The 22,781-nt window shown below is 52.6% G+C and overlaps 2 protein-coding genes across 2 annotated transcripts; both read left to right on the plus strand.

Annotated features, from left to right (window-relative positions):
* The first annotated feature begins 523 nt into the window (after positions 1 to 523).
* Arrdc5 (arrestin domain containing 5) lies at positions 524 to 5,531 on the plus strand. The gene is made up of 3 exons (XM_075942630.1): positions 524 to 776; positions 2,707 to 2,912; positions 5,013 to 5,531. The coding sequence occupies exons 1-3, from the start codon at positions 524 to 526 to the stop codon at positions 5,529 to 5,531; spliced, it is 978 nt and encodes a 325-aa protein (XP_075798745.1).
* Positions 5,532 to 9,398: 3,867 nt separating this feature from the next.
* Positions 9,399 to 22,182, plus strand: Plin3 (perilipin 3). Its single transcript, XM_075942631.1, has 8 exons — positions 9,399 to 9,480; positions 12,782 to 12,863; positions 13,603 to 13,801; positions 13,962 to 14,044; positions 17,009 to 17,306; positions 19,846 to 20,045; positions 20,663 to 20,788; positions 21,393 to 22,182. The coding sequence occupies exons 2-8, from the start codon at positions 12,798 to 12,800 to the stop codon at positions 21,735 to 21,737; spliced, it is 1,317 nt and encodes a 438-aa protein (XP_075798746.1). The 5' UTR covers positions 9,399 to 9,480; positions 12,782 to 12,797; the 3' UTR covers positions 21,738 to 22,182.
* The last annotated feature ends 599 nt before the right edge of the window (positions 22,183 to 22,781 follow it).

Here is a 22,781-nt window from a genome sequence, read left to right on the forward strand (position 1 = left end):
AAGACAGACCACAGACAATGAACAGGATCTTCCCACGGAGCATCAGGACCTCTGGCTCGGGCCTCAGTGTCCTGAAACTCTCACTACGTGCCCCAGGCCAATCACAAACTTGGCAATCCTCCTGCCTCACAAGTGCTGGGATTAAAGGCATAAACCCCCAAGCCTTCTGGCTTATTTTACTTCAAACTTCACACAAAGTTGTCCAGGCAGCTTCCTGCCTTGGCATCCTAAGTTGATGTGGTGACAGACTGGAGGGTTTCTATTTTCTATGCTGTCCTAGGAAGCAAAAGTCAGGACTGGGGAGCAATGGTCCCAGACACTGCAGCAGCAGGATCAGGAGTTCAAGGTCATCCTTGGACACGTAAAGAGCTCAAGGCCAGCCTAGGCTAGCAGAGAACCTGTCTTCCTTCCCAGAACTCTGGGTGTAGTGATGTCACAGAGGTCACCACAGCTGAGGAGCCCACGGGGAGCTGGGTGGCACTCGGGGGAGGGGAAGGATGTGTCTCCCCCCACCCAACCTCCCATGTCTGTGGTGAAGTCCATCGAGGTAGTGCTGCCCAAAGATGCAGTCTACCTGGCCGGCTCGAACATAGACGGGCAGGTGGTCCTCACCCTCAACAGTACCCTTGTGGACCCTGTTGTGAAAGTAGAGCTCGTCGGTAGGGGTTATGTTGAATGGAACGAAGAAATTGGAGAGACCCGTGATTATAGCAGAGATGTTATTTGCAATAATAAGGCAGATTACGTACATAAAACAAAGACATTCCCAATAAAAGGTAAGGATGCAGCCAGCAGCTGGGGGCAGAAAGGCAAACACATCCGCTAGTCAATCAACTATCCCTTGGGAGTATCATGACATGGATTGGAGATAGGTAGAGGGAAGTCATGTTAAATCATGACCATTAGGGGGGGATACGAAGACGTGGGAACCAATCAGGACAGAGACATCCAAAATGACCTCTTGGAAGGTAATATATTCAGTCCCACAAACGGCTGTGGGAGGCCCTCTAAGAAATCACTCCTGTCAACTTTCATGAACATCTCCCTCTGGTACTAAGACTCAAGGAGACCCAGGAAAGGGGTCCTGAATGTCACCTGGGAGGAGGGGAAGACAGCGCTCAGGACAAAGTCCTCAGTCCAGCCAATCCAGCTCTGGCATATGTAATTATTATGGCTCAGACGGAAAGGTATCCTGGCAATCAGGAGCCAAGGAATACCACAAAGTCACACTGCACAACAAACCTCACATACGAGACTGCGAGGAAAGAAGGCAGGTTTATACCGAGTTTCTTGGAGCTTTCCAGGGTGGGGGTAGGATTTCAAGTCCAGAGCTTAGGTTGTTTCAATCTGTTAGGGCAGGGGCTGGGTACAGCCATTGGGGCAGTTGGAGTGTTCTGTGGGTGGGACCTGGCGGTGGGAAGTCCTTAGATTCCCCACATCACTTCACCTAAGCATCGTTGGAACTCTGTTTCCTTCCCAAACTGTGTTACCGGGTTGTTGTGGGTGTTCATAGGGTTTCCAAATTTGGGATTTGGTTTGGTTTGATTTTTTGAGACAAGATCTTACTATGTGGTTCTGATTGTCCTGGAACTTGCTCTGTAGGTCAGACTTGCCTCAAACTTAAAGAGATCCTCCTGCCTCTGCCTCCCAAGTGCTGGGGTTAAAAGTGTACTCCAGGGCTGGAGAGATGGCTCAAAAGTTAAGAGCACTGGCTGCTCTTCCAGAGGTCCTGAGTTCAGTTCCCAACAATCACATGGTGGCTAACAGCCATCTATAATGGGATCTGATGCCCTCTTTTAGCGTGCAGATATACATGCAGATACAACACTGTATACATAATAAATAAATCTTTTTTTTTTTTGATTTTTCGAGACAGGGTTTCTCTGTAGCTTTTGGTTCCTGTCCTGGAACTAGCTCTTGTAGACCAGGCTGGCCTAGAACTCACAGGCTCTGCGTGCCTGTACCCCCCAAGTGCTGAGATTAAAAAACTATACCACTACTGCCCAAATGTAAAATCCTTTCTTAAAAACAAAACAAGGTGCTGGAGATGGCTCAGCGGTTAGAGCACTGGCTACTCTCACAGAAGATCAGGGGTCAGTTCCCAGTTCCCACATGGCAGTTACACCAGCTGCAACTCCAGTTCCTGGGATCTAATGTTCTCTTCTGATCTGGGGAACCAGGTACATACATGATGTTTAGACAGATACACAGGCAAAATAGTCATGCATATAAAAAAGAAATATAAAAATATTACAAAACAAAACCAGGGCATGATGAAGCATGTTTTTTTTTTTAATTTTATTTACTAGCCCCAGTTTCCCCCCCCCCTTTCTCTTGCCGCCCCCCATCTCCCCTCCTGGAGCATACTCTTTTTTCTTTTTAAAGATTTATTTATTGCCGGGCGGTGGTGGCGCACGCCTTTAATCCCAGCACTCGGGAGGCAGAGGCAGGCAGATCTCTGTGAGTTCGAGTCCAGCCTGGTCTACAAGAGCTAGTTCCGGGACAGGCTCCAAAACCACAGAGAAACCCTGTCTCGAAAAACCAAAAAACCAAAAAAACAAAAACAAAAACAAAAAAAGACAAGGTCCCATGTCGATCAATAAAAACATGGGGTTGTTAGTCAGTGGTTAGCCCCAGCCCCAGTGCTGCCACCAGACAAGGTTCTGGAAGGTTCTCATGCACGGCCTTGGTGTGTTTTGCTTACAGATAATTGGTTAAGGGCAGGCAGCCACACCTTTGACTTCCATTTCAACTTACCTCCCAGGCTTCCGTCCACATTCAACAGCAAGATCGGCCACATCTCCTACTTTGTGCAGGCCCTGTGCATGGGCCGGGAGCATATCCTGGCCAAGAAGAGGCTGTACTTGCTAGTCCAAGGGATTTCTGAATTCCGCCAGCGGAACCTCACCCAGGTACCCGGGAGATGGGAGCAAGAAGGGTAGGGCTGCCTAGCCAGGCTTTGGCGTGATTCCACAACAGGCAGCTTGCAGGGGTCAGAAATAGGGCTTAGCAGGTAAAGGTGATTGTTGCCAAACTTGATGACCTAAGTTTGATTTCCAGGACCCATCTGAAGAGAGAAGGGAAGAACCAACTCCCTGACCTAACTAGGAATGCTGAAACCTGGGCTCCCCGCCCCCCCAGCCTTACACACACACACACACACACACACACACACACACACACACACACAATAATTGATTTAAAAAAAATGAAAAAGGTAACTCAGAAACCAAAGCAGGAGCCTAGTAGGTGGGATGACTCTCAACTTTGTGATTTTACATCCTGTGATATTTGGCCCTGGGACATCTTGCAGCTTACAGTTCATAATAGAGCTCCCCACCAGCACCCCCAAACCTCCTAAAAGTCAAGTGAGGGTCCAGGTGGAAGTGGCTCCTGCACCACAGAAGCTTCTGGCAGAGCCAGGAGGCCCAACACCTGACAGGGCCCAGGACGTTTGCAGGGAACGATCCAGTCCTTCCTCAGTGCCGCTGAGAGAACCGTCAGCATGCCCAGGCTTCATAGCCCAGGTGACACTATGGGGGCCAGAGAGAGAGAGAGAGAAGACTGGTAGAAGCTCGGGCCTGGCTTAGTCCAGTGAAAGAGTCCCAAGATAAAGGTTGTCACCTCCACAGCCAAGCACAGGGGAGATGCCCCTGGGTGCCCTTGGATGGGTCAGGCACCCTTTCTGGGGGCTGCATGAGGACTAAAGGTGCTCATCAGCAAATGGGGGTTCAGCCTGTGCAAAGGCCCTGGAGCTGCCCAGAGCTCAGTGTGGAGGCGTGGCGAGGAAGCCCACCTGTAAACCCCAGCTTTGTCTCACTCTCGGCAGCGGGTTCCATGAGGCCTGCAGAGGCCCTCTTGCACCCGTGAAGTTGAAGTTTTCTACACAGAGGAGGGGCTCGAAGGGAATGCTCAGCCTTGGTGTAGCAGGCAGAGAGAAATGGCCCCTTGCTGAGAAGGGAGGGGGTGAGAGATGCGGGGGTCATATTGAGAATGGAAGGTGATGTCAGAACATCAATGGTTGGTAGACCGTTGACCCTATGAGGATACCTTGTTAACCTGATTGTACTTTTCTTTTTCCTTCTTTTTAACATTTATTTACCTTGGTGAAGGGGGCCCACAGCAAGTGTATGGGCCTCAGAGGATGGCCTGTGGGAGTCAGTTCTTTCCTTTCACCATGTGGGGCCTGGAAATTGAACTTGGGTCTTTGGGCCTAGCAGCAGGTGCCTTTGTCCATTGAGCCATCTCGGAGCTGCCGCCCCACCCCATGGCCTGTAACGTTCAAGTCCCATGACCTCTGACAAAGTTGCAAAAGTCAATTTAACATGAACTGGGTGTAACAGTTACATCCTGGCACTTGAAAGATTTAGGCAGGAGGGTGGCAGTGTGTTAGAGGCCAACCTCAGTTACCCAGTGAGACCCTGTCTCAGTGACGATGACGACCATGATCACAACAGTGATAACAGAAATAAAGCAGTAGAGTAAATTTAGACAGGAAGTCATTGTACAAATGCACGCACGGAATGTGGAGCTAAAGCCCGGCGTCAACTCAGAGCGCCTAGGGTTTCCAGTGAGCCGAGACATCCAGCTTGCAAAGTGGACAAACTCTTAAACACTCCAAGAAGCATTCTTGTTTTGAGACAGACAGGGTTTCTCTGTGCAGCCCTGGCTGTCCTGGAATGTGCTCTGTAGACCAGGCGGGCCTCAATCTCACAGAGATCCACCTGCGTCTGCCTCCCGAATGCTGGGATTAAAGGTGTGCCCCCACCGCCAGCGTTGTCCTGTACATTTTAAAAGTCTCATTCTATAGTCCTGGCTGTCCCTTCTGTGGCCCAGGCTAGCCTTGAACCAACAATCTTCCAATCTGAGCCTCCTGGTGCTCCACGGTCCTTAGGGTTGGAGACACAAGTCAGGGAGACAGAAGTCTGGGTCTCAAGTCCCCCCACCGTCCCCCACAGCCTGCATGAGCTGCAGCAATAGGTCCTCAGCAGGTCTATCCTCTTCCTTTATAGAACCCCATATTGGTGGAAGTGGAGAAGAAGGTATCTTACAGCTGCTGTAGCCAGGGCTGGGTGAGGCTGCAGGTGCAGATGGGCAAGAACACCTTCGTGCCGGGTGAGAATGTGACATTCACGACGGAGATCCGCAACAACACGGGCAAGTATATCAAGACGGTGGTGTTCGCCCTCTACGCCCACGTGCAGTACGAGGGCTTCACACCCAATGCTGAGCGGCGCCAGCGGGCGGACAGCAGTGAGCTGCTGCGACAGGTGGCCAACGCTCGCATCCCGGCCTTCAACAGCACCACAGTGGTCAGTGCCTTCACCCTGCCACTGGTATTGTCCGTGAGCAACTGCTCCCAGGAGAACGAGATCATGCAAACGAGCTATGAGCTCGTTGTCACTATCCACCTCCCCTGGTCCTTGTCCACCGTCAAAGCCCGGCTCCCCATCATCATCACCAGCAGGAGGGAAGACCAGGACAGCTGCTCCCAGGTGGTTGAGTCACCAAATGAGGATCAACTGGTTTGAATGCCCGAACTTTAATATTAAAAGCCTACTGTAACTCTAAGCGAGCTGCTTGTCTGCTGGGCCTGGGGCTAGCAGGGAGGTACAATGCCCTGGGCTCTATCCCAGATACCACACAATCCTGGTGTGAGGGCGTGTACCTGTCACCTGGCACTCACTCAGGAGCTGGAGGAACAGAAATTCAAGGGCAGCCTCCGCTACCTAGCGAGCTCCAGGCTAGCCTGGGTTATGTGAGACCCACTCTGAAGGGAACAGACGTGTCTCTAAAGTCTTGCCAGAGCAGTCACTGTGGGCCAAGTTCCCATGGGTTAAGTATCTACCTCTAAACAGAGGTCTCCAAAGCCAGGCATGGTGGCACACTGTCCCAGCACTGGGGAGGCTGAGAGGTTTGAGGTCATTCCGATTATATATTACATTGTCAGCAATGCCTGGGCTATGTGAGACTCTGTCAGTGCTACGCCATACTGCCATTAGCAACCTAGTGAAGGCTTTCTGGAACATTCCATCCAGCTCTGCAACTTTCACAGGGAGACTCCTTCCCCCTCCACCCCTGAGACTCAGTGACTCACACAGGCAAGCGTTGGGGACACTTCCTGTGTGGTGACTGACGACACTCACCATGCCAGGTGGGCCAACGGGAGAAGGCAGCTGGGGCCACCAGGTTTCCTGTCCTCCGTGGAAGGGCCCCTCATTCTTCCTGGTTCCCAACCCCAAAATAACCCCCCTCCCAGAAACCTAAGCCACTCACACAGCTGCAAGCTCTGGGGGGAGCAGTGGCCACCAGTGAAGTGACCAGTCTCCCCACCACCTAGGACTGGTGGGAGGAGCCCACTTATCTTGTCAATTAGAAGGACTTAAGGATGTCCCCCCAGGTCCAAGGCAACACCTCCGTGTTCACTTATTCAGTTTCAAAGTGGTCACAAGGACAGCAGCCCCCAGTCTCCACCCAGGGGACAGCAGGAACAGCTTGTCCCCACTGGCATGACAACATGATTAGGATGTCCGGGACTCTGGCAGTGCTGAGTAGCCCGCTTGGCCACTGTGGGCCAGGCTGCCCTCTCTGGGACCTGTGGCCCCTGAGGGATTGGGTTACAGGCCCCACAGGGCACAGCCCTTGGGCCAGCCAAGATATTTATAAAGTGAAGCCTGCCCACTGAACCCGCTTGCTTTAAAGTCGCCTCAGGAGCCACCAGGCAGCCTGCACAGTCTGTCTCAGAGCCCAGAGAAACAAGGAACCAAGGAAACTTAGTGGCTGCCTCTCGCAGGAGCTGGAGTGCCAGGATGTGGTGGACAAAGGAGATACACGGGGTTTGGAAGAAGCTGGGACAGCCTGGTGGGCCAAGGTCTCAGAGCTGTGCCCCTCCCCCAAGCCTGCCACCACCGGGCCTCTCACAGGGGACAGCGGGCAGCTGGCGCCATGAGGCCCAGGGGGGCGGGGACAGCCAGGGCCTGCGTGTTAAATGTCCCCCAGCTGCCTGTGGTGAGGGGCAGCGTAAAACCCTAGCCACACAGGCCACAGAGTAGATGTGGACAGAGGCTGGCCATCAGGTGCTGAGTAAAACCAAGGACTTGTGGCTATAATGTGTCCTCCAAAGAGTGGGGACATGGGGACGTCAGGGCTCAGACACTGCAGACAGACAGAGTGGGGACGTCAGGGCTCAGACACTGCAGACAGAGTGGGGACGTCAGGGCTCAGACACTGCAGACAGAGTGGGGACGTCAGGGCTCAGACACTGCAGACAGAGTGGGGACGTCAGGGCTCAGACACTGCAGACAGAGTGGGGACGTCAGGGCTCAGACACTGCAGACAGAGTGAGGACGTCAGGGCTCAGACACTGCAGACAGAGTGAGGACGTCAGGGCTCAGACACTGCAGACAGAGTGGGGACGTCAGGGCTCAGACACTGCAGACAGAGTGGGGACGTCAGGGCTCAGACACTGCAGACAGAGTGGGGACGTCAGGGCTCAGACACTGCAGACAGAGTGAGGACGTCAGGGCTCAGACACTGCAGACAGAGTGAGGACGTCAGGGCTCAGACACTGCAGACAGAGTGAGGACGTCAGGGCTCAGACACTGCAGACAGAGTGAGGACGTCAGGGCTCAGACACTGCAGACAGAGGGCTAGCTCTTTCATCTAGAATTTTTGTTTTTCTTGCCTAAAATCTATGCAACCCAGGCTGGCCTCAAACTCACTGTGCAGAACAGGCTGACTTGAACTCTCCTGATCCCCCTGCTTCCAGCTCCAGGGTGCTAGGGTAATAGCATGCAGCCCACCTGGGAATGTGTGCTGAGGACAGAACCCAAGTTTGTTGTGTACTGACTGAGCAGTGACGCCCAGCCCCTAATTTCTTCGAAAAGAGGCCAGAAGTGGTTGCAAATGCCTCTCGTTCCAACACGGATGATGGCCTCAGTCGATGAGACAAAATAAAAGTTCCTTGGAGGCCAGCAAGATGAATCAATTAGGAAGGGAGTTTGCTGCCAATTAAAGCCAGAGTTCAATCTCCAGGCACCACGTGGCAGAGAGAAAGGATGCCGGCATACTCTTGTCTGACCTCCACACACCAAATAAACAGATGTAACACAATTTTAAAATATCCCTTGGATCAACTCCCCCAAGTATTATGCCATCTTGTTTTTGAGATGGACCCACTATGTAGATCTGGCTGGCTGTCCGTCCCCTAAATTTAGTCTTAATGTTATCCTGCTGGCCTGACTTCCCACTGGTCTCTGAGTGCTACCAAGCCAAGAGGGTTCAGATTATGTTCCCAGGACCAAGGTTAATAGTACATGCCTGCTAAGACACAGGGAAGGGTGGCGTTGGGGGTCACTGAGGGAAGGGCACCATGGGGGGCACAGAGGAAGGGGTAACGTCAGAGGCACAGAGGGAAGGAGCGCTGTCGGGGATCACAGATCACAAAAGGAAAGGTGCCAGGGCATAGAGAAAGGGATGCATGCATCAGGGGCATAGAAGGAAGGGGCGCCATGGGGGGCACACAGAGAAGGCACCATCGGAGGCAGGGCACCACTGCCGGCAGTGTGCCCCATCCCTCCTCTGCCCCTGTGAAGGCCACATTGTTCAGTGGAAGCAGGAAGATGAGGAACACAATCATCAAAGCAATCCAGAAAAAGGGGGTCCGAAACGGAAGTCGGGAAAGATTTGCGGTACCTCAGCAAGGGTGGGTCCTCCCCAGGTTGGGCTCACGCTTGCACATGCGCAGTTGCAAACGTCTGTGCCCATTTTTTTTACCCCCACTTGAGAGGTCGGGGACCAGCAACTATGGTCACCCCCTCAGCAAACATATTCAGCTCTTTCTTAGCCCCTGAGGCCGTCTGAGGTTAACCCCTTGGCTTACAGACAACCGGGAGAAAGATTTCAGGAAGGTGGGCAGCTTCAGGGCCTGCTTGGCCCAGGAGTCTGGGAAGCACGGATGGCCATCTCTGGGTCCCAGAAGGCCTCGGCACGGTGAGCGCCTCAGGCTGGTCGAGAGAAGGCAAGCTTTCACCTAGGGCCTCATCCGGACTGTGCATACTCTTGGCTATTGAGTCCCTGCGTCCGGATGGAGACTATCACTTGGCACATTTAAAGATGTCATTCAACCATCCGCTGGATCCACAAGCCTTTTTGAGGTGTCTGGAAACATGCGGGGGTTCAAGGACACCGCCCACCAGAAAACTTTCAGGAAAGGACATTACCCATGATTTCCTCACTTCCACTCCATCCAGGACCAGGGCTCTAGGTCTTACAGGGACTCAACGGGCAACTTGGTCTCCTGAGAAAGGTGGGTAAGTGGGTGGGCGGGACTAAAACATAGAACCCTTTGATTGGTCGTCTGTCTCGTCACTCTGAAGCCCCTCCTCCCACGGGGTCCAAAAGGCCGCCCCGCCCCTCCCGGGCAGATCCAAGCTGGCCTTGGGAGGGTAGCTTCCTTGCCTCGACCACCTGAGGACTCTGGTGAGAGCTGGGGGCCCCAGGGTCGATCTTGAGGCGCCCCAGGGGAGGAGGGAGACACGAGACTTTTGCTGGGAGGATCAGAGGCCCCTCCACTTTTACAGGAGACTAACTTTTACCGGAGGCTCCAACTTTTGTAGCTCTTCCAACTCTTGGCCTGGCCACCCTGGGACTTTGGCGGTAGGGACTGAGTTCCTGAGTGCCAGGGAAGGTGGATTCTACCGTCCTGGGTCCCCAGAATTAGAGCTGTGCTCAAATGAACGTCTCATGCTTCCTGACCTGCGGCTCCACCCTCCTCCCCGGTACTGAGTCTCCTGTCCCCCAGAGCAACCAAGCCGGCAGGGCAGCCTCGGTCCAGCCCAGCACTGGCCTGGCCCCAGCCGCTAGAATGCGTGAGGGAGGGGAGGCACAAAGGCGGGCCTGTTCCACAGGAGGTTATGACCTGAGATTTTGTCCCCAGCCGGGCCTGGTGCCGCCTTCTCTTAGAATCTCAGTCCTTTGTTTCTGTCTTGGTGATCGGTTTTGGAAATGGGCCTACTCTGTAAACTAGGGTGGTCTGGAATTTGCCATCCCCCTGCCTCCCCCAGTAATACTGGGATGACAGGATTGTCACCAAACCAGGCAAAAAGACTCCTTGACCACTTCTAAACCCTGACCCGCAGCAATCTTTGACCCTGGGGGCTTCTGGCTGACTCAGCAGAGGAAGTAATCTTGTGGGCGGGACGTGAGGGGGAGGGTCAGTTCCTGGCAGCTGGAGCCGGTGTAAGGCAATCACAGACCCCAAGAATTCAGAAAGTGCTTATCTGCAGCGGCCGGCCACCCTTTGCTTGGAGTGGGGGGCTCCAGTGTGTCCGACTGACTCCTAAGGAATCAATCAGACTTTGCCACACCCCTGGTAAGGTGTGGGTGGACCTTACAAGGCCCGAGGCCTGACCCTCATCACCTGACTCCGCTGTTGGGAAATCTTTCTTGCACACCGGAAGCTGGTGTCTTCCTAGAGCAGTTAGGCGGCAGTGCCCGACCTGGTTACTGTGCATCCCACAGACTCCACCAAGCAATCTACCCGAGAGTCTGAGTTAGAGCTCACGGCAAACAAGGGGTGAGCCCTCTGAGATCCTCCCAGGGGGCTCCAGAGTCAGGATCTGCTCCTGCGGGTTGTCTTGTGGGCTCGACCTGGGCATACTGTGGCGAGCATCCACTCACATACACACATGATACATAATAAATAAAATGTAGAAAATAAAACAGAAAGTGTGGCTCAGTGGAGAGCGCTTGCCTAGCATGGGCTACACCCCTTGGGACCAGCCCCAAACATTGTACACACACCAGAACAGACCCAGTGTTCTGGAATTACTGGGTTCAGACCTGGCACAACAAAATTTCCTGGGGTGCTGGTGTCTGAGTTAGGAGCAACCTTTAAACTCAGTGTTGTGAGTCAGCAGAACCCGGTGGGGAAGACAGCATGGCCCATCCCAAAGCTGCTTTCAATGAGCTGAGACTCCTGCTTCCCTCAGACATGATCTCTTATTGGTTCAAAACCCGACCTTATTTCTTGAGGCATGGTCTCACGTAACCCAGGCTGGCCTAGAATTCACGATGTAGCCAAGGATGGCCTGGAAGTCCTGATCTTCCCCCCATGTGCCACCACCCCTGGTTTCTGTAGTTCTGGGGGCATCACTGGGGTGTGCTGGCTCTGCCCACTGACCCCAGTCCCACTTTTAACTGGTTTTTGTTTGTTTTTTGTTTTTGTTTTTTCGAGACAGGGTTTCTCTGTGGTTTTGGAGCCTGTCCTGGAACTAGCTCTTGTAGACCAGGCTGGTCTCGAACTCACAGAGATCCGCCTGCCTCTGCCTCCCGAGTGCTGGGATTAAAGGCGTGCGCCACCACCGCCCGGCCTGGTTTTTGAATAAGTGATATAACTTTCCTGGCCTAACATTCAGGGACCTGCCTTCTACACCCGCCCTCCATCCCAAACTTCTTCTTAGTCTGTCTATTTTCCTGATCCTCTAACATCTATGTAAAGATAAACAAATCAGACAGGAGAGATGGCTCAGCGGTTAGGGCACTTCTGCCTCTCCCTCAGAGGACCTGGGTTCAGTTTCCAGCACTCACATCAGACGCCTCACACCACCTAACTCCAGCTCTGGCCACTGCGTGCACATGAAACCAAAACATAAACCTTTCTAAGATTTACTATTTTCTTAACTTTTCTGTACACACACACACACACACACACACACACACAAAGACTTACATTTTTGTTTTTGTTTTTGAGATAGGTTTTCACCCTGAAGACCAGGCTTGCCTGGGACTCAGAGATCCGCCTGCCTCTGCTCCCGGGTGCTGGGATTAAAGGCCTGCGCCACCACCGCCTGGCTTAGCTGATTATTTTTAGTTATGTGCATCCAGACCTCAGAGCCCCGGAGCTAGAATCACAGGCAGTTGTGAGCCCACTCCTGCGGATGCTGGGAGTCAGACTCCAGTCCTGTGAAAGAGCAATACAGTCTCGGTTCCTTAGAGCTATTTCCAGCCCCAAAATACTCTTTAAGGAGAAAGAGAGAGGAAGAGAGAAAGTCTTGAATACTTTTTCACACATTTCGTCTCTGAACATCTTGGCCTGTGAGAATTCTCTGTCTTGAACACATGGGGAAATTGTTAGTTTTTAAAAAAATTCCTCTCTGCTGGGCATCTAGGTTGGGACCCACAAGGGGTACAGCCCCCTCCTATGGCAGAACAGGTGTGGCATCAGTGTCAACTGTGTGGTAACGTGGAAGAGGGCCGCGAGGGGAACAGTGCCCTTGAGAGCGGTGTTAGACCTGACCTTTCTCCTTAATAGATGGTGAAAGTAAACTTTTAAATGGACGGATCTGCTAGGTGTGGCCAAGGACCTCTGTCACAACCATCCAGTGTTGGGGGGGTTCTAAATAAGAGTTTGGGGGCGTGGTCAGATGGAGCCCCTGCCTAGATCCCCAGTGAGGGCCTGGGGGCGTGGTCAGGGTAGAGCCCCACCTAGAATCCCCCCAGTGAGGGCCTGGGGGCGTGGTCAGGGTGGAGCCCTGCCTAGAATCCTCCATGAGGGGCTGGGGTATGGCTCAGGGATGCAGATTTGTTGAATGCACCTGGGTCGCTAGGTCGGCTCTTTAACACCAACGGGTCAGGGGTTGAGGTGCTGTGGTGAACTGGGCCCCACCTTGGACCTTCTGAACTGATGACTGGGCTCTGACAGGGTGGAAGGGTCATAGGTCATCTCTGCTTCCTGTGTTCCTGGGGCAGGCTGTCACTTGACTGTCTCTTCTGCCCACAGCATCTGCTGCGAGACCATGTCTAGCAACGGGTCAGATGTCCCTACTGAAGTCCAGGTTGCTGTGGAAGAACCTGTCCCACAGGTGAGGGGCTGAGCTGCACGGAGCCCTAGGCTCCTAAGGGTGCTCCATGGCATCCTGCTGGGGGCTGGGATGGGAGGGGCTGGCCAGGGAAGAAGTCCTGAGATCTACCTCCCTGCTTCTTTCTTTTCCTTTCCTTTCTTTTCTTTTAGTTTTGAGACAGGGTCTTACTATGTAGCCCAGGCTAGCATGGAACTCACAGAGATTCCCCTACCTCTGCCTTCTGAATGCTAGGCCCGGCCTTTCAATACAGGGTCTCACATAGCACAGGCTAGCCTCAAATTCACTATATGACTAAGGATGATTTTGAATTCCTCTTATATCTCTTTGTCTCTCCTCATCTCTCTGAAACTGTCATTTAGCCCAGGCTAGCCTCTAATTCACTATGTAGCCCAGGGTACAGTTGTCATAGTTGAACCTTAGAGGCCCCAGCCTGTGTTGAATGACGTCATGTACTGTCACGCCAGGTTTCTAGGGTTGGGGATGGAACACAGTGCTCTAATAACCAGTGCCTGACAAATATGGAGTTCCTCTGTCACCACACTGCCTGACACTTCACTGGGTGCTCAGTCCAATTCTCAAACAAGCAAGCCACCAGAAGCACCCGATGGGACCTTCCGGTGTCTTGCCTTGTGCAATTGTTTGTACCAGGCATGGTGGAGCCCAGCTGGTCTGCTCCCCCAAATTGGGAGCATACCTGTGGGCACCCTGAGCTGCTAACCGAGTCTCCTGCTCTCCACAGCCCAGCGTGGTGGGCCGCATGGCCAACCTGCCTCTCATCAGCTCCACGTGTGAGATGGTGAGTGCTGCATATGCCTCCACAAAGGAGAGCTACCCCCACGTGAGGACCGTGTGTGACGTGGCTGAGAAAGGCGTCAAGACCCTGACTGCAGCGGCGGTCAGCGGGGCACAACCCATCTTGTCCAAGCTGGAGCCCCAGAGTGAGTTGAGGACCTCAGGGTTTGGAGAATGTTCCTCATGGCCATCTGTGGAGGGAGTCACCCCCACTTCTGAACTCCAGTTCCCTGAAACTGGCCCTGGGTGGCTCTCCCGCCTCTGAAGGGCAGTTACAGTGGATGTGTTTTCTCTGGTGCCCTGCAGTTGTGACGGCCAGTGAGTACGCGCACCGCGGGCTGGACAGATTGCAGGAAAGCCTGCCCATCCTCCAGCAGCCGACAGAGAAGGTCAGTGCTAGCGTCGGTTGACTCTGCCTTGAGCCCCTGCCTGAGCCCACCAGGTCCCAGCTTTATCCATAACACAAATACGACAGCCCCCACAGTCCCCACCACACTGGGCAGAAAAGGTGGCAACATACAGTCAGAACACCATCTGGATCCCACCCAACCCAGGGGAAAGGACACACACTGTCATCTGGTCGAAAAACAAAACAAAATGAAAAACAAAAGAAAAAAACAAAAAACAAGCAAACAAACAGAGTTGTAAGCCTTTGGGAAGGAATCTAAACCCAGGAAGGCAGGGTCCACTTATACAGCAAACGCACCCATCAGAACCCTTCCCAGGACTTTCTCACATGCTATTCTTTTTTCTTATACAGCAAACGCACCCATCAGAACCCTTCCCAGGACTTTCTCACATGCTATTCTTTTTTCTTATACAGCAAACGCACCCATCAGAACCCTTCCCCAGGACTTTCTCACATGCTATTCTTTTTTCTTATACAGCAAACGCACCCATCAGAACCCTTCCCCAGGACTTTCTCACATGCTATTCTTTTTTCTTATACAGCAAACGCACCCATCAGAACCCTCCCCAGGACTTTCTCACATGCTATTCTTTTTTGTTGTTTTGTTTTTTTGTTTGCTTGGTTTTTTTTTTTTTTTAAATTTATTTATTTATTATGTATGCAATGTTCTATCTGTGTGAATTCCTGAAGGCCAGAAGAGGGCACCAGACCTCATTATAGATGGTTGTGAGCCACCATGTTGTTGCTGGGAATTGAACTCAGGACCTTTGGAAGAGCAGGCAATGCTCCTAACCACTGAGCCATCTCTCCAGCCCCTGCTTGGTTTTTTTTTTTTTGTTTTTTTTTTTTGAGACAGAGTTTCTCAGTGTATCTTTGGAGCCTGTCCTGGAACTTGCTCTGTAGACCAGGCTGGCCTCGAGCTCACAGAGATCCGCCTGCCTCTGCCTCCCAAGTACTGTTTAAAGGCGTGCACCACCATCGCCGGGCTATTCTTAACTGAACCAGAAACTCTAATATCCAGAACATCCATTAACCAAATCCAAACTAGTAGAATGTTCTCTTTGTGTGTGTGTGTGGTTTTTTGTTGTTGTTTTTTTTTTTTTTTTTTTTTTTGAGACAGGGTCTTACTTAGATAGCCTAAGCTGGACTTGAATGTTCTGTGTACCCCCAGGCCCCGCTCCCAGCCCCTCACTGACCACGCCCTCAGATCATTGTGGGTGGGGTGTTCTAGGTGAGGTGGGGTCTCCAGCTAGCTTCCATCTTATCTGGCTTCTGAATCACGTGCTTTCTGATAGGGACACACTTCATTCTCATGTTCTTGTGGGCTGGGCCCCCTCCTGGATGCCATGCCCAGGAATAGTGTCAACTCCAGGAAAATAGGACAGGTCACCGCTTCTGCACAGAGGCCCCACATCTGGGTGTAATTGCAGCTGGAGGCCTCCCATCAGCGAGCGCCCCCACCACTCCCAGCAGCGAGCGCCCCACCACTCCCAGCAGCGAGCGCCCCCACCACTCCCAGCAGCGCCCCCACCACTCCCAGCAGCGAGCGCCCCCACCACTCCCAGCAGCGAGCGCCCCCACCACTCCCAGCAGCGAGCGCCCCCACCACTCCCAGCAGCGCCCCCACCACTCCCAGCAGCGAGCGCCCCCACCACTCCCAGCAGCGCCCCCACCACTCCCAGCAGCGCCCCCACCGCTCCCAGCAGTGAGTGCCCCCACTGCTCCCAGAACCCAGCAGCGAGCTCCCCCACCACTCCCAGCTCTTTTTCTCCTGACACAGTTCTGTTTCGAGGTGTCCTTCGCAAGGAGCAGTTCAGGGTCAGAGTCTCCTGATTCTTCTAACAGAGCCTGTGCTGTGGCTCTGGGCTTTGCATTTGGGAGGGGCTGAGCTGTGTTTCCGTTCTGGGTGCTTGGAAGGTCATTTTACCCTCTGGGCTACACGGGACAAGCGGGATGAGCATGTGGCCAAACTGGCATTTGAACCCGGGCTGTAGCAGAGATCACAGCTACACAGTGAATTTAGGGTGGAGCCAGCCAGGGATAGCTCAGTGAGGACCTGCAGTCAGGTCTGCGAGCCTCAGTTGTATCCCCAAGGATCCACAGAGTTGGATAGAACTGACTGCCTGTTGTCCTCCGACCTCTACACACACACACACACACATACACACACACACACACGTAAAAAGAAATGTAAACTATTTACTTTCTTACATGATTAATTAAGTGGCTATAGAAATGGCTCAGTGGTCAAGAGTGCTGTTCTTCCTCGGGACCTGAGTTTGGTTCCTAGTACCCAGTGAAATGGTAACTGAGCTACCTGAAGGTAGCTCACAACTGCCTGGAACTCCAAGTGGCCCCCAAGGGCCCCTGCACACAGAACATATACCTATATTGATGTATACACTTAAATAAAAATAATATAAATCTTTTTTTTTTTAAATTTTTAACTAATTGGGAAAGATGCAGGTTCAGCCAGAAGCACCTTCAAATAGAAAGCAAAGGCACAGAGAGATTGCGTGACTTGCCTGAGAACACACAGCTGGGTGTGATTTGAATTTAGAAAGTTACTGCATTCTAATTTTTTTTTTTGAAATAGTAGCTTTGGCTGACCTAGAACTCACTGTGTAGCCCAAGCTGGAGTCCAACTGACAGAATCCACCTGCCTCCCCAGTGCTGGGATTAAAGACCTGTGTGTGCCACATTACCCAACTATGAAGTCGTGTGTGTATGTGTATGTGTGTGTGCACGTGCGTGTGTTGAGACAAGGTTTCTCTGTGTAGCCCTGGCTGTCCTGGAACTAGCTCTTATAGACCAGGCTGGACTCAAACTCACAGAGATCTGCCTGCCTCTGCTAAAGTCTTAACCACACAGGAATGACACCCCTCTGGCCTCTTTGGGTGGGAGATCCGGGTGCAGAACGACCTTCACGTGTCCCGTCTTGCAGGTTCTGGCGGACACTAAGGAACTGGTGTCATCTACAGTATCTGGGGCCAGAGAAATGGTGTCCAACTCAGTGATCAGTGCAAAGGACACAGTGACCACTCGGGTGACCGGAGCAGTGGATGTGACCCGGGGGGCTGTACAGAGTAGCGTGGACATGACCAAGTCAGCAGTGACCAGCGGCGTCCAGTCAGTCATGGGCTCCCGAGTGGGACAGATGGTGATTAGCGGAGTGGACACGGTGCTTGTAAAATCAGAGGCCTGGGCAGACAACCGCCTGCCCCTGACGGATGCAGAGCTGGGTGAGTGTTCTTACCCCGGCCCTATGCTTGGTCCTCCCCCAAGAGGGTACCCTCCTCTGCCCTCAGCCCTCCACGTCCTCTGGTAGATTCTGTCCATCCACCATGTGGGTTCCAGGAATCAAATTCAGTCTTGACAACAAGACTTTTCCCCCTGAGCCATTGGTTCAGGGATGGTCCCCTGCCTCTACCTCCCAAGTACCACCATCCCTAGAGGTCTCAGTTCCTCCTAGGCTGGCCGTGAGCCTGCAGCCCTGTGGGTTTTGAGTGGCAGTGGCATGTATTCATGCAAACGAGAGCAATGCCCACACCTAGCCAACAGTGACCCTTTGTGGGGGAGACCCGCCTGCACCTCAGCAGATCAGCAGACACCAGCCTGGGCAAGGATGGGGTGCAGTGTCCAAACGAACCAGAAGCCCTGTGGCGGCAGCTCCTGCCTGAGCAGGCTTGGTTTTAGCCACTGACCTCCCAACTACATCCCTGGTGAGGACACATGTCCTATAGGACCCAGGTGGCTTGTAAGGATTAGCAGAGGCTTGTGGAGCTAGCTTAGGAGCCCAAGCAAGGGGCCTGTACATGTCACCAGCACCTGAGAGGCTGAGGAAGGAAACTGGAGCAGTTCTAGGCCAGTTCCATAGCAAGCCCCTGTCTCAAATACCAGAATTAGCTTCAGACTGAGCTGTGGATAGAGCGTTTACCTAGCGCATTTGAGGCCCTGGGTTCTGTCACCGGCACAACAGACAGGCATGGTAGCACACCAGTCACCCCAGTACTTGGGAGGTGAATGCAGGGCTCTGGAGTTGGAGGTCAGTTGAGCTGCCTGTCTCCCAGAGACACAGGCCTGTCTCTTCCTATGTCACGCCACACTCTGCCCATGGCTTCCTGCCCTTGCCTTGGTTAAGAACACAGGGCTCCTTTCACTTCCCGGGGTGTGGTCCCCAGCTTCCAAGAGAGCTACAAACCAGATGGCCTGGACCAAAATGTAGCTGTTTTCCTTTGAAAATCTACTATGTAAGGAGAAATGGGAAGGAAAAAAAATTTTTTCAAAACATAAGATTTTGCCTGGAGTGATCCCACACACCTTTAATCCCAGCACTTGGGAGGCGGAGGCAGGCGTATGTCTATGAATTTGAGTCTGGCCTGGGCTACACAGTGAGATGCTGTCTCAAAAAACAAATAAACAAAGCAAAAAGCCCTGGGATTTGACTTTCTGTCCTGCTGTCTCAAAGACCTCTGAGTGTGTCTGCCAAAGCCACAGGTGAGCCTGTCTGCCCCAGCCACTCTTCCCCTTGTTGTTTTGAAACAGGGCATCAGTGACTTGGGGCTCACAAGACTTGGCTAAGCTGGCTGTCCAGGGGAGCCCCAGGATCCATCCTCCTGTATCCTTCTCTGTAGCAGGCTTTCTTGGACTGCCAGCCCCCAAATCGTGACATGGAGACTTATTATTAATTATGAATGCTCGGCCTTAGTTTAGGCTTGTCCCACTAGCTCTGTAACTTATATTAACCCGTTTCTCTTCGTCTGAGTTTGCCTCGGGGCATTTTACCTCTCTTTCCTTCTGTGTACCCTCCTTTCCTGCTTCCTCCGTGTCTGACTGCTGGTGGCTGCCTGGCTGGCTGGCCCAGACTTCCTCTCTTTCTCCCTCGTTTCTTGAGCCTGGATTCCTGCTCCTACTTACTCTCTCTGCCTGCCAGCCCTGCCTGCCCCTCTACTGCCGGGCTATTGGCCAGTCGGCTTTGTATTAGACCAGTCAGGATGGAGCACATCTTTACAAGCCTGTTTCCTGTTCCACTACCTTCTGCTTTTCTTTCTTTCATTTTTTCTTTTGTTTTGCAGAGTGAGGTTGGATATTTATTTATTTATTTGCTTTTTTTTTTTTTCGAGACAGGGTTTCTCTGTGGCTTTGGAGCCTGTCCTGGAACTAGCTTTGTAGACCAGGCTGGTCTCAAACTCACAGAGATCCGCCTGCCTCTGCCTCCCAAGTGCTGGGATTAAAGGCATGCGCCACCATCGCCCAGCATGAGGTTGGATATTTATGTAGTGGGTTATGGAAAGGAAGGGGAGAGGGGCTAAGGGGAGAAGTGGGGAGAAACAGAAGCTTCCTCTTCGAGAGGGAGATGGAAAAGAAAGGGACTCAGGCTGGAAGCTGAAGCTGCTTTTCAAATTTTTAAAACTATATTTCATTTTAATCCTATGTGGTGTGCCTGTGCTAGGTGCACATGTGGCATCCAGAGCACAACTTCCGACCGTCGCTTCTCCCCACTGTGGGATCCAAGAATTGAACTCGGGGGTTTCTCAGGCTTGGCAGCAAGCATCTTGGCCCGCCAGCCATCTTGCTGGCCCAGGCCTGGGGATGAGCCTCTAGACAGCTGCTCTACCGCTGAGCCACACCCACACCGTCAGCCCTCTTTTTGCTTTTTATTCTGAGATGGTCTCCTGTAGCTTGGGTTGCCAGAGTTTTGCAAGCGTTCTGCCTCAGGTTCCCAGCGAGGCCATGCATTGGGCACTGTGAACCTAAGCACTCTCTCCTTCTGTGCCACAGCCCTGATCGCCACGTCCTCAGAGGGCTCGGACATGGCCTCGCTGCAGCAGCAGAGACAGGAGCAGAACTACTTCGTCCGGCTGGGCTCGCTGTCGGAACGGCTACGCAACCACGCCTACGAGCACTCACTGGGCAAGCTGCGCAATGCCAGACTGAGTGCGCATGAGGCGATGCAGCAACTCACTCATGCGCTCAGCCTGGTGAGCTTTGGGGTGTGGCCAGGGCTGGGGTCGCCTTCCTGCAGCTCCCATCCCTCCCGAGCTGGGATCTCACTAGGTGGACTGGACTGGTTGCCCTGGGGTGGCTTCCTCCATACCATGGTGTGTGAGTCAGCTCAGGCTGTGTAACAAAGGGCACAGTCTGGGCTGCTGAGCCAGGCACATTCATTGTCTGACCATGTGTGAGACTGAAGTACAGTTGAGAAAGAGGAATTGCGGACTTTGATGGATGAATCCAGTGTGACTGTCTAGACTGTCCCAGGGTGTGTGGGGCACAGGCTTCTTTTTCTCTCTCTGGCTACCTAGGGGTGCTGGTCAGTGGGTCCTGAGTCCAGCTAAGGTACTATTCCATCTTACTCATTTGAAGTTGACGATCATTGCTGGTGGAGCAGGATCCATCAAGCATTGCCCAAGGGGACTCCTTGGCGCTTGCCTCTCATCCTGGCAGAGGCCAGCCTGGGCTACGGAGTCAATTCCTGGCTAGCAAGAAACGGAAAAAAATGTAAACGAAGAGCATCCCCATACCTGCTGTCCCCGACTGGAACCCGGTGTCAGGGGCACAGGCTCCCTCAACCCTCACCCCTTTCTCTGTGCTGCAGATGGAATCCGTGAAGCAGGGTGTGGACCAGAGGCTGGGGGAGGGGCAGGAGAAATTGCACCAGATGTGGGTCAGCTGGAACCAGAAGACACCCCAGGATGCAGAAAAGGACCCAGCTAAGCCAGAGGTACACGCTGGGGCCCAGGGCTCCCTGTGTCTGCAGGCCCTGCTCTATGCACAGCGGGCTTCCTGTCCTGGGGTGACCGCAGAATCCAGACTTGACACGATTGATTCTGATTTGTTTTGGATTTTTTTCCTTTTTCTCTTGGTTTCTCTTGGAAGGCTCTCACTATGTAGCCCTGGCTGTCCTGGAACTCTCTCTCTGTAGCCCGGGCTAGCCTCAAACTCACAGAGACCCACATGTCTCTGCCCGCTGAGTGCTGGGATTAAACGTATGCACTACCACCGCCTGGAATTTTGGCTTGGTTTTTAATTTTTGTATTTTTATTATTACTGTGGAGGTTATTTGGTTTGGTTTTGAGATCACAACTGTATGGCCACCACATCTGGCCTCTTAGCGCCCACGTTGTAATTTGATTTGAGGTGTGTATGTTTTGCAATTTTTGCTGTTTGGCTTTTGTGTCCGATGAGTCTAGATTCTAGGCATCTTCCACGTCTCCCTGTAAATCTATTTTGAAAAGGTTACTGGGGCCTGTGGAGAGCCAGATCCCTGTTCCCAATGCTGGGCTGTACCCCTGCTGGCTCTCACCCTGCCCCATTCCCCTTTCCAGCAGGTGGAGGCCCAGGCGCTTGGCATGTTCAGGGACATTGCCCAGCAGCTACAGAGCACGTGTGTGGCCCTGGGGGCCAGCATCCAGGGCCTGCCTGGCCACATCCGGGAGCAGGCCCAGCAGGCCCGCAGCCAGGTGGACGACCTTCAGGCCACTTTCTCCAGCATCCACTCCTTCCAGGACCTCACAGCCAGTGTTCTTGCCCAGACCCGCGAACGCATAGCCAGAGCCCGGGAGGCCCTTGACCACACTGTGGAGTACGTGGCCCAGAACACGCCGGTCACGTGGCTGGTGGGCCCCTTCGCTCCTGGAATCACTGAGAAAGCCCTGGAAGAGAAGAAGTAGAGACAGGTCGGGGCCAGCAGTTGGTTTCAGCCAGCTTTTCCCAATAATTCTGTTGCATACTAGGTCCTCAGCTACCCTGAGTTAACCTTCTCCCATCAGTCTTTCGAAGAAAAAAAAACTCTAGAATGTTCTAGGAGAAAAAAACTTTTCGAGAATGTTATAGAAAAAAAATCCCTAAAAGAAAAAAGTCAGGGAAACCAGTAGTAGTGGCACATTCCTGCCATCCTATGCCAGCACTGTGGCAGGAGAGGCAGGAGGATCAAGAATTCTAAGCCAGGGCTGGAGAGATAGCTCAGCGGTTAAGAGCATTGCCTGCTCTTCCAAAGGTCCTGAGTTCAATTCCCAGCAACCACATGGTGGCTCACAACCATCTGTAATGAGGTCTGGTGCCCTCTTCTGGCAGAATATTGTATACATAATAAATAAATATTATTAAAAAAAGAAATGTACGTAAGAATCGTTTCTTAAAAAAAAAAAAAGAATTCTAAGCTGGATGCTGTATAGCAAGCAGAGTCAGTGAAAGAAAGCCTGAGACTCACTTAAGACCACGGCCTGATGATAGCCCATTCCTGTGCCTTTAGTATGGCATGGACCATAATAGCAAGCGGTTTCCTACCCTGACAGTTGGTCCTCATGGCGTGGGACGTGAAATTGTTTCAGTTGAGAAAATGGCTGAGGACTGAGTGTCCAATATTCCTCAAACCCTGGGGTTCAGTATTGCTATAATAAATTTTATGAGCATCAGAGGCCAGGCGGACAGTGTGTGTGTGTGTGTTCCTTTCACAGCTGCTGAGCCACCCTGGCAGAGAAGCAGGAGGGGCCCATTGCAGGGTTTCCCTCCTGTGAGGTGTAGGGGAGGGGGGTGGTAAGGTGCGGCAGACTGAACATAACCTTCCAAATACGGCTGTTCCCCTTTATCTGGAGACAGGAGGATTAGGAGCTCAAATTTCACCCTTCGCTACTGTAGGAACTCCTTCAGCCAGTGGCTTTTTTTTTTTTTTTTTGAGACAGGGTTTCTCTGTAGTTTTGGAGCCTGTCCCGGAA

Source organism: Microtus pennsylvanicus, chromosome 12 (assembly GCF_037038515.1).
Source record: "Microtus pennsylvanicus isolate mMicPen1 chromosome 12, mMicPen1.hap1, whole genome shotgun sequence".
In the NCBI taxonomy this organism is placed as follows: Eukaryota; Metazoa; Chordata; class Mammalia; order Rodentia; family Cricetidae; genus Microtus; species Microtus pennsylvanicus.

What these genes read in the sequence shown, in the direction of transcription:
- Plin3 (XM_075942631.1), top strand. Translation starts at nt 12,798, where the DNA reads ATGTCTAGCAACGGGTCAGATGTCCCTACTGAAGTCCAGGTTGCTGTG. An exon ending in TCACTCATGCGCTCAGCCTG is followed by an intron (nt 20,046 to 20,662) that starts GTGAGCTTTGGG and finishes TCTGTGCTGCAG; the next exon opens with ATGGAATCCGTGAAGCAGGG. An exon ending in AGGACCCAGCTAAGCCAGAG is followed by an intron (nt 20,789 to 21,392) that starts GTACACGCTGGG and finishes TCCCCTTTCCAG; the next exon opens with CAGGTGGAGGCCCAGGCGCT.
- Arrdc5 (XM_075942630.1), top strand. Translation starts at nt 524, where the DNA reads ATGTCTGTGGTGAAGTCCATCGAGGTAGTGCTGCCCAAAGATGCAGTC. An exon ending in AAAGACATTCCCAATAAAAG is followed by an intron (nt 777 to 2,706) that starts GTAAGGATGCAG and finishes TTTTGCTTACAG; the next exon opens with ATAATTGGTTAAGGGCAGGC. An exon ending in GCCAGCGGAACCTCACCCAG is followed by an intron (nt 2,913 to 5,012) that starts GTACCCGGGAGA and finishes CTTCCTTTATAG; the next exon opens with AACCCCATATTGGTGGAAGT.